At 46.1% G+C, this 10,951-nt stretch overlaps 1 protein-coding gene across 1 annotated transcript; it reads left to right on the top strand.

Annotated features, from left to right (window-relative positions):
- Positions 1-812: 812 nt before the first annotated feature.
- LOC129693845 (zinc finger protein 501-like) lies at positions 813-9,036 on the top strand (the record flags this gene model as incomplete). Its single annotated transcript, XM_055630604.1, has 1 exon — positions 813-9,036. A coding segment is annotated over one exon (1,227 nt), but the record flags the coding sequence as incomplete, so codon positions are not given.
- Positions 9,037-10,951: the final 1,915 nt, after the last annotated feature.

The following is a 10,951-nucleotide window of genomic DNA, read 5'->3' as shown; positions in this document are numbered from 1 at the left end:
ACGACACGGTGCAGGGTGGGTGGGGCGTGCGAACGTCACGGTGCCGGGCGGGCGGACGTCATGTATGCCCAGGTTGGTGCGGCGCCGCCTCACCGTCCCCTCACCCCGTCCCCTCCACACCCCGCCCTCCAGGGAGAACCGGACCCACTTCATGAGGGGAGCGAGGAGAGGAGGGGGAGTGGAGGGGAGTTTAAGAAGCACTGGAATAGACGGTGTGAGCTACAGGGAGAGGTTGAGTGGGCTGGGTCATTAATCCTTGCAGCGTAGGAGGATGAGAGGTGCTCTTGTAGAAGTGTATAAATTCATGATGGAAATAGATCGGGTAGACGCACAGAATCTCTTGCCCAGATTTTGGGAATCGAGGACCAGAGGACTTGGGTTCAAGGTGAAGGGGAAATGGTTTGATAGGAACCTGAGGGGTAACTTTTTCACACAAGGGGTGGAGGGTGTATGAAATGTGCTGCCAGAGGAGGTAGTTGAGGCTCCACACAGACAGCACCCATAGTCAGGATCGAGCCTGGGTCTCTGGCGGTGAGGCAGCAACTGTCCCGCTGTGCCACTGCCACTCAGTAATATATAATGGTATCTTCCGCCATAAACACACTGAATATGTACCGGTAATGTCCTGTTTGCCCCTTGTTGACCCTCTGTGTTCCCCTCCTGCAGGGTTTAGGAGCCGTTGCTGTGGGCGGAGAGACGGGGACGTATGTGGCTATTGAGGTCAGGCCCCTCACATCTGCCCGGTGTGCGGGCTGAGCTTCGATGGAGGACCACATGACGGGGCACAACATGGAGAAGCATTATGAGTGTGACGTGTGTGGCAAGGCCTGGCAGAAGCCAAGCCTGCTGGACAGCCACCGGCGGGTTCACACGGGAGAACGTCCTTTCGACTGCTCCGATTGTGGCAACAGCTTCACCAGCTACAGCAGTCTGCGGCGGCACAACCGCGTGCACTCCGGAGAGAGACCCTTCACCTGCTCCGACTGCGGCAAGAGTTTCAAGACAGCGCAGGTCCTGAAGCTCCACCGGCAGGTGCACACGGGCGAGAGGCCCTATGGCTGCTCCACCTGCGGCAAGAGCTTTTCCGGTTGTCGGGGCTGCGGCAGCACCGGCGGGTGCACAGCAGTGAGCGGCCCTTCACCTGCTCCGACTGCGGGAAAGGCTTCAAGTCGTCGCCAGAGGTGAAGCGGCACAGCCGCGTGCACACCGGGGAGCGGCCCTACACCTGCAGCCACTGCGGCAAGGGCTTCACCCAGTCCAGCAAGCTGCTGGAGCACCAGCGCATCCACACCGGGGAGCGCCCCTACACTTGCATCAAATGCAGCAAGGGATTCACCCACTACAGCAGCTTGCTGGAGCACCAGCGCATCCATACCGGGGAGCGCCCCTACACTTGCAACAACTGCGGCAAGGGCTTCACCCACTCCAGCAACCTGCAGGAGCATCAGCGCACCCACAGCGGCGAGCGCCCCTACACCTGTGCCCAGTGCGGTAAGGGCTTCACCAGCTCCACCAGGCTGCTGTCCCACCAGCGCACCCACACCGGCGAGCGCCCCTACACCTGCAACAACTGTGGCAAGGGCTTCACCCACTCCAGCAACCTGCTGGTGCACCAGCGCACCCACACCGGCGAGCGCCCCTACACCTGTGCCCAGTGCGGCAAGGGCTTCACCAGCTCCTACAGGCTGCTGTCCCACCAGCAGGTGCATGCCGGCGACCGTCGCATCCCCAGCCCAGTGTGTGGAGAGCTCTTTGCCATGGCCTCCCACGCCTTGTCTCATCAGCGCGTGCATACCAGTGGCCTGCCCTACGACTGTCTGTACAGCGGTGAGGCATTTCACAGCTCGCAAGGGTTGCAGCAGCACCAGTGGGCTCACACCAGCAAGCAGCTGCTCCCACTGCGGCAAGAGGTTCAAGAGAGCATGGGGGCTGCGGGAGAACCAGCGGATACACACCAGAGAGAGACCCTTTCAGTTCACCGAGTGTGGCAAGGGTTTCACCCGCATGTCCAGCCTGTGGCAGCACCGGCATACCCATAGCGGTGAGAGTCCCTTCCCCTGCCTGTCCTGTGGTAAGGGCTTCACCCGCCTTGACCACCTGCTGGAGCACCGGCGAGTCCACACCGGCCAGCGCTCCTTTACCTGCCCGCTCTGGGGCAGTGCCTTTGCCCGCTCCTCCAGCCTGCTGGCACACCACGACGTGGATAGACGCTGTTTAGGTAGACACAAAATGCTGGAAGGAATGGGTAATGTTTCAGGTCGAGACCCTATTCAGTCTCGACCCGAAATGTCACCCATTCCTTCTCTCCAGAGATGCTGCCTGTCCCGCTGAGTTACTCCAGCATTTTGTGTCATTTTTTGTAAACCAGCATCTGCAGTTCCATGTTTTTAAACCATTTTGGAAAACCACTCTGCACCTTCCCCAAAGCCTCCACATCAGTCCTGTAATGAGATAGGTTGAATAAGTTAGGTCTTTATTCTCTGGAGCGCAGAAGGTTAAGGGGGGACTTGATAGAGGTCTTTAAAATTATGAGAGAGATAGACAGAGTTGATGTGGACAAGCTTTTCCCTTTGAAAATAGGGAAGATTCAAACAAGAGGACATGACTTCAGAATTAAGGGACAGAAGTTTAGGGGTAACATGAGGGGGAACTTCTTTACTCAGAGAGTGGTAGCGGTGTGGAATGAGCTTCCAGTGGAAGTGGTGGAGGCAGGTTCGTTGGTATCATTTAAAAATAAATTGGATAGGCATATGGATGAGAAGAGAATGGAGGGTTATGGTATGAGTGCAGGCAGGTGGGACTAAGAGAAAAAAAGTTGTTCGGCACGGACTTGTAGGGCCGAGATGGCCTGTTTCCGTGCTGTAATTGTTATATGGTTATATAATGGAGTGACCAGAACTGTGTGCAATACTCCAAATGCTACCTGATCAATGTCCCTTAAAGCCCCACTTATACATTACTTGTACCCAAATTCTCACCACAGTCTTTCTTCATATGAAAGTCCTGCCATCCCAGGAATCAGTCTGGTGAACCTTCTCTGTACTCTCTCTATGGCAAGAATGTCTTTCCTCAGATTAGGAGACCAAAACTACGCAATACTCCAGGTGTGGTCTCACCAAGTACAACTGCAGTAGAACCTCCCTGACAGAAATATAGAGCTTCCCCCCTCACCACGTCTACTCCGTCCCTCTCCCACACCCCCTCTCCCACACCCCCTTTCTCACACACACACACTCCCCGTCTCTCGTTCTCTCACACACACTCCATATAACCATATACGAATTACAGCACGGAAACAGGCCATCTCGGCCCTACAAGTCCGTGCCGAACAATTCTCACGCACATACACACTCCCTCTCTCACACACGCCCTCTCTCTCTTGCTCTCCATCTCACACACTCCCCCTCTCTCATACACACACTCTCTCTCTCTCTCTCACACACACTCCCTCTCTCTGCCTCACACACCCTCTCTCTCTGTCACACACACTCCCTCGCTTCTCTCACACTGGCACTCTCTCGCTCCTTTTATCTAAACTAGGTGTGCATTTCACCTTACACTTGTCCTAGGTCCGCCAAGGCCTGCTGAATCTCCTGCCAGCCAACCATTCCCACTCCCACACTGATCTTTCTGTCCTGGGCCTCCTGCATTGCCAGAATGAGGTGACGCACAAACTGGAGGAACAGCAGTGTCCAGACCCGACACGTCGCCTGTCCATTCCCCTCCGAAGTGCCGGTATAACTCAACAAGTCAGCCATCCTTAGTGGGAAACGGATGGAGAAGTGTTCCTAACATAAGCCCTCCTTGGTCCAGTCAAGGAGCAGACAGTCAGCAGTACCAGCATCTTCTCATTCATACTGTATCCAAGTGAAAATGCAAAAGTAAGCCAAGCTGCACACAGCCGACAGCTCACAGTGCCAGCTGGCTGCCACTGGCCCAAAAACTTAAAGGCTTTTTAAAGTGTTTTTTTTTTAAAGAAAGTCTTGACACATTTGTGCATTACGTAACAAATATAGCTAGTTTTTTCCTGACCTCACTGTGTTCTTTGGAATTCTTCAGAATTCATGTTGTGCTATCAATAATGAAAGAAAATGCCAACCATCTCCAGAAATGATGAGAAATTATTCTCGCCTCCATGCATATCTGTAGCGGTAGGACATTCAGACACCTCCCCAGTTCCTGTGAAAAAGTTAACTGAAAAAGATAGACAAAGTACAAATTCTTAAGACCATACAAAGCTTTACTTTAATGTCTGACGGTGTAGACTTAGAGACCCAGAGGCAACAGTTTTACATCTGAATCTCCAGCAGCGCACACACAGAATACCAGAAAACGCGAGTTTATATACGTACAGAAATAAAACCAATTGCATGATGTAATGTACAAACACCATCAGCCACCTCCAAATATGGAGTTGTTTTTCACTCTTTGCTGAGGAAGTACTGACAAAGTACAAAGAAGAGGAAGTACTGACACTTTTGAGAAATATAAAAGTGGATAAGTCTCCAGGTCCGGACAGGATATTCCCTAGGACATTGAGGGAAGTTACTGTAGAAATAGCAGGGGCTATGACAGATATATTTCAAATGTCATTAGAAACGGGAATAGTGCCGGAGGATTGGCGTACTGCGCATGTTGTTCCATTGTTTAAAAAGGCGTCAAAGAGTAAACCTAGCAATTATAGACCTGTTAGTTTGACGTCAGTGGTGGGCAAATTAATGGAAAGGATACTTAGAGATAATATATATAAGCATCTGGATAAACAGGGTCTGATTAGGAACAGTCAACATGGATTTGTGCCTGGAAGGGGCTTTTTGAAGAGGTTACTCGGGAAATTGATGAGGGTAAAGCAGTGGATGTTGTATACATGGATTTCAGTAAGACCTTTGACAAGGTTCCTCACGGAAGGTTGGTTAAGAAGGTTCAATGGTTGGGGATTAATGGAGGAGTAGCAAGATGGATTCAACAATGGCTGAATGGGAGATGCCAGAGAGTAATGGTGGATGGCTGTTTGTCGGGTTGGAGGCAGGTGACTAGTGGGGTGCCTCAGGGATCTGTGTTGGGTCCACTGTTGTTTGTCATGTACATCAATGATCTGGATGATGATAAATTGGATTAGTAAGTATGCAGATAATACTAAGATAGGTGGGGTTGTGGATAATGAAGTAGATTTCCAAAGTCTACAGAGAGATTTATGCCAGTTGGAAGAGTGGGCTGAAAGATGGCAGATGGAGTTTAATGCTGATAAGTGTGAGGTGCTACATCTTGGCAGGACAAATCAAAATAGGACGTACATGGTAAATGGTAGGGAATTGAAGAATGCAGGTGAACAGAGGGATCTGGGAATAACTGTGCACAGTTCCCTGAAAGTGGAATCTCATGTAGATAGGGTGGTAAAGAAAGCTTTTGGTGTGCTGGCCTTTATAAATCAGAGCATTGAGTATAGAAGTTGGGATGTAATGTTAAAATTGTACAAGGCATTGGTGAGGCCAATTTTGGAGTATGGTGTACAATTTTGGTCGCCTAATTATAGGAAGGATGTCAACAAAATAGAGAGAGTACAGAGGAGATTTACTAGAATGTTGCCTGGGTTTCAGCAACTAAGTTACAGAGAAAGGTTGAACATGTTATGGCTTTATTCTTTGGAGCGCAGAAGGTTAAGGGGGGACTTGATAGAGGTCTTTAAAATGATGAGAGGGATAGACAGAGTTGACGTGGATAAGCTTTTCCCACTGAGAGTAGGGAAGATTCAAACAAGGGGACATGACTTGAGAATTAAGGGACATAAGTTTACGGGTAACATGAGGGGGAACTTCTTTACTCAGAGAGTGGTGGCTGTGTGGAATGAGCTTCCAGTGAAGGTGGTGGGGGCAGGTTCGTTTTTATCATTTAAAAATAAATTGGATAGTTATATGGACGGGAAAGGTATTGGTAAAGGTTATGTTCTGAATGCAGGTGTATGGGACTAGGGGAGAATACGTGTTCGGCACGGACTAGAAGGGTCGAGATGGCCTGTTTCCATGCTGTAATTGTTATATGGTTATATTGCCAAAAGCCAGTTACCCCAATGGCATCCTCTGGGCCCCTTCTTATCTGATTAACCTCTTCAATTACATAAAGAAGAGGTTATAGACAGAGTCCTTGCAAGAGAGCTGCAAACTATTCAACTTAAGTTTAAAAAAACCCTTGTCACAATGGGAGTTTTGCAAATCCCATCATGCACTACAATTGGCCTTTTACCACAGGAAAGCTTAAATATGACAACAATCAATTAATAACTAACTCATTCCTCCCTTTTTTATCATATACATGATAACACTACAGTCCTTGGTTAGTACATAGTAAAGGTTTCAGACATTTCAGTACATAGATTAATATAATGATCAGCAGTACAATAGATCCATAATGTATTACCATTCCCCATATTCCTCCGAACATGCTAAATGGCCATTGTCCACCTTTATTAAAGTTATGCATTTCCTCCCCTACCTCTGTAATCGTCTTTATTTCTGCAGTAATATGTGCTGCTAAATCTGTAATGTTAGAAGATTCATCAGGCGTGTAAGTGCAGCATTCACACCCTATAATAGCACAAGTCCTTCCTGTTATCCTATAGGGATATACGACAAAGTGCATCCATTTCAGCCATAATGGATGAAAGGGCCTTTTACTTGTAGGTAAAGATGTCCACCATTTAATTAAATAATTTATCCAATCCAGGGGACATATTAATCAATTCCCGTGATAGACAGGCTGTCCCCATACAGTGGGGAAAGCAATCATCCAGAATTGCTCTGACTCTGATATACTTCATTTCGCCCTCATCGGGAATATACAATTCAGTTAGATGTTACACAGTTCTCACGTGAGGGACAACAAATAACAACATCTCATTCAGTTATAGGTTGACCTAATCAACCTTTCCCAGTTCTTCTCATCCCCAGAATCCACATACAAAATACGTCCCATGTATTGGACTCAGCGGCCATTTGCACTAACCTTGGTGCAGGTGCTGTTCCTCAAGTATACTCCGTTGCTTCTTCTGTCACAACAACAGGTAGTATTAACTGGGCTCTGGGACAATTCACTAATTTAAGCCATGGTATTTCCCAAACCCTGGTCTCATTTACCTTCCATCCTCTTAAAAAGAGGCCACATACCATTCTTTAAATATGGGTCTGCCATTCTGAAGGCATCCATTAGTTGCTTTTTTATTGCAAAACCAGTGCAAGGCCAGAATTTCAGTAAGGTTAAGGGGTATTGTTACGAGGGGTATTCCTTCTCCACCATTATATGGGATGTGCGTACACAACCAGCATACATTTATTATTACAAAGGGAAAATTCAAAACTCATACACGAAAACAGATTATTTCCCCAAGTCCAATCCATAAGGGCCAACTCCAGAATATAAGAGAGGGTCAATAGCCCCACTATCCTTTCTTGGTTCTCCGAACTGTTTAAAGTCACGCACTGCCAGAACAGCCTTTACCCATCAGCAATCTTGGAACTGAACTCTGTCTCGGGAGCGGGTTATGGGGAACGAGGGGGGGTGGCAGACAGTGTTAATTTATGTAAATGTGAATCCATGGGTGGGTTTGGGGAGGGAGGGAGTGTAAAAAGTATGAGTATGTGAATGTTTGAAGTTCTTTTAAATGGAGAGACACAGTAATCTCGTATGTGACATGCAATGACAATAAAGCATTCTGATTAATCCAACATGGTGAACTTCAATCTTCTTGGCGGTTGATGTTGTTGATACCACTTGGTACAGTTCTGTTCACCACAGATTCAATTCCTTCCGTCCCAATGCCTTATCAGTATGTAGTCTGACTGTATGAACTCGTCCCTGTGTTCAACTGGTGGTGGTCTCTGCGCTTCCTGTACCTTAGAATGCAGACCTGGCAAGGCATGGGTTCATTACTGTGTATAATAATTAGTTAATCATTGAGGGCCTGTCGGTGAAATTCCACACTTGAGTCGCACCACCAGTGGGTACGTAGCCTGTGGTCACCCTCAGTTCATAGCAGCCTTCCCACAGCTTGCAGTCACCCAGCCCTGCGTCACCTGCAAATCTGCCAATGCCACCATTGCCATCACATTGCGTTACATCGGCATGCTCGGTTTCTCGCAGATCTGATGGCTATCAATGTCCCAAGATAGGCGAACAATAACGACATGTCCAGCACAATCTATCCTAGAAAGGGATTTCTTAAAAGAAAGAAGTTAACGCTTTATCTTTTAGGCACCATATTGACAATCTTACTGTGGTGAATGTGAACCCACACATGTCTCCCCTCCACCTTTTCTGCGGTAGGGGTTGTTAGAAGGACCTGGTATGCCTTTCCCACTGAATGTCCAGTCTCTTCCTCATCCAATTCCTGATTATTACACAAGTACCCGGTTCAATTTTAGAAATAGTGGTTCTATTGTACATCCTTCAATGCCTTAACGATAAAATATAATTAGTCATTTCCATTGTCATGTGATGAAAATGAACAGCCTTTGGAGTATTCTGGTTCCATGTTGCCCCCAGTGGATGGTCATACAAAATCTCTGCTGAATTCCTTTTATTGTCATTCAAACAATTCAAATAAACAAAAGTTTGAACAATTTTTCGTTCCCTGCAGTCATAACAGCAAAAACAAAACACACAGTTCCACACAACATCCAGCACAGTGAATCTCCAAACACCTCCTTACTGTGATGGAAGGCAAAAGTCCTATCCCAGAAAGCCTGTCCAAAGAGAAATACAAGTCACATGATCTTGTGAAGTATCTCAGCAAGCAGTGTAATAGCAATTAGCTCTTTCATGCCTTGTGATTCATTTTGGCCAAATATTCCACACAAAACAATTAAATTCTCACAAAAAATTTGCACATCAAAATAATGTCCACAGTAGACCTACACAAAACTCAGTATTTAGAACCACAGAAGTAAACAATGCAAAAAAAAAAAATTGATTTAAATACTCCAAATCTGAAGAATCTGAGTGTTCCCCTTTAATTGACAGCACTGAACCGCATTGGAATTCTCAGTGGAAAAAAAAGTGCTGTAAAAACAGTCAAACTGCTGCTTCGAGGTGATCGATGTTAAAGCCCCCAAACATTGCCATTTTTTAAAGGAACATACACAACCATTGTTTCAAACACAAAGCTCTTTAAACATTTATAACAAATAACACATTTGCACATTTTTTTCTTAATGATCCAAACACACGCATTCCACATAACTTCAAAGTGTAACACAGGTATCAAAGACGTCAAACCTGATTTGTTTTTATCGTAGCAACAAGAATTAAAATAACATATTTACACCAAGGCAATAGGGTGATTTCACCAAATGTCAAATGAGCGTAGATCCCCCCTCACGTGACCGAAAATTTTAACTGGAGGACATATGTCACATTGGTACATGTTAGTGAATGGGGAAACATGCACTTTCCCACCCGTTAAAAACATGGAAAACGGACGATTTTTGAGCTGAAATTTTCTGTGCTAGTCGGGGTGACCGTGAAGCGGAAGTGAACAGCCGATATTTGCCGTGGAGATTTAAAGATCCAAAATATTGGGAATTATCGCGTTTGCTCACTGAATTTCATCAAAACTAAGTTAATAATGGCTTACTTTTGATGAAATTCAGCGAGCAAACGCGATAACGCGAAATGGACCAATGGAGGGTTATGGTATGAGTGCAGGCAGGTGGGACTAAGGGAAAAAAAGTTGTTTGGCACGGACTTGTAGGGCCGAGATGGCCTGTTTCCGTGCTGTAATTGTTATATGGTTATATAATGGAGTGACCAGAACTGTGTGCAATACTCCAAATGCTACCTGATCAATGTCCCTTAAAGCCCCACTTATACATTACTTGTACCCAAATTCTCACCACAGTCTTTCTTCATATGAAAGTCCTGCCATCCCAGGAATCAGTCTGGTGAACCTTCTCTGTACTCTCTCTATGGCAAGAATGTCTTTCCTCAGATTAGGAGACCAAAACTACGCAATACTCCAGGTGTGGTCTCACCAAGTACAACTGCAGTAGAACCTCCCTGACAGAAATATAGAGCTTCCCCCCTCACCACGTCTACTCCGCCCCTCTCCCACACCCCCTCTCCCACACCCCCTTTCTCACACACACACACTCCCCGTCTCTCGTTCTCTCACACACACTATATGGGTGTTAATAATGCCTTACTTTTGATGAAATTCAGCGAGCAAACGCGATAATTCCCAATATTTTGGATCTTTAAATCTCCACGGCAAAGGTCGGCTGTTCACTTCCGCTGTTTTCCACCTTCAGCTCCCTCTTGTAATTACCTTACTTTCTATCTTTTTTTTTGCCTGAAAATTTAGGTTGCTGTGCTTCACGGTCACCCCGACTAGCACAGAAAATTACAGCTCAAAAATCGGCCGTTTTCCATGTTTTTAACGGGTGGGAAAGTGCGTGTTTCCCCATTCACTAACATGTACCGATGTGACATATGTCCTCCAGTTAAAAATTTCGGTCACGTGAGGGGGGATCTACGCTCATTTGACATTTGGTGAAATCACCCTATACATAATTTACCCCATGCATTTCAGTCTCTTAAAGGAACCCATACACATACACAACAGAATGTACAAAAGCCATTTACAAAAGCAGTTCATACTATATTTACTTCAAAGACATCTCTTTGTAATCTACTTTCCCTTTTTCTGACAAAACCATTTTCTTTTCTCACCAAAAACTTGGTTTCAAAAAATTTACAAGAAAGGTTTTACAAGCCACTATGTTTTATTAGCTCAGGCATTGCTCTGGGAGTACTGATGTCTCAATTGTGATTATAAAGTCTTTAAATTGTGAAAGCCTTGTTGAAATGAGAAAATTAAGTTGGAAATAAAACCCGTTACAGCATCTTTTCTTCTACCATAGATCTTCACAATGATAGGCTGCAGGGTAGGATGGTCCAATTA

This window comes from Leucoraja erinacea, unplaced genomic scaffold (assembly GCF_028641065.1).
Source record: "Leucoraja erinacea ecotype New England unplaced genomic scaffold, Leri_hhj_1 Leri_448S, whole genome shotgun sequence".
Lineage (NCBI taxonomy): Eukaryota > Metazoa > Chordata > Chondrichthyes > Rajiformes > Rajidae > Leucoraja > Leucoraja erinaceus.
Note: the sequence above shows the minus strand (reverse complement) of the source record. Positions and strands in the feature narration are given on the sequence as shown.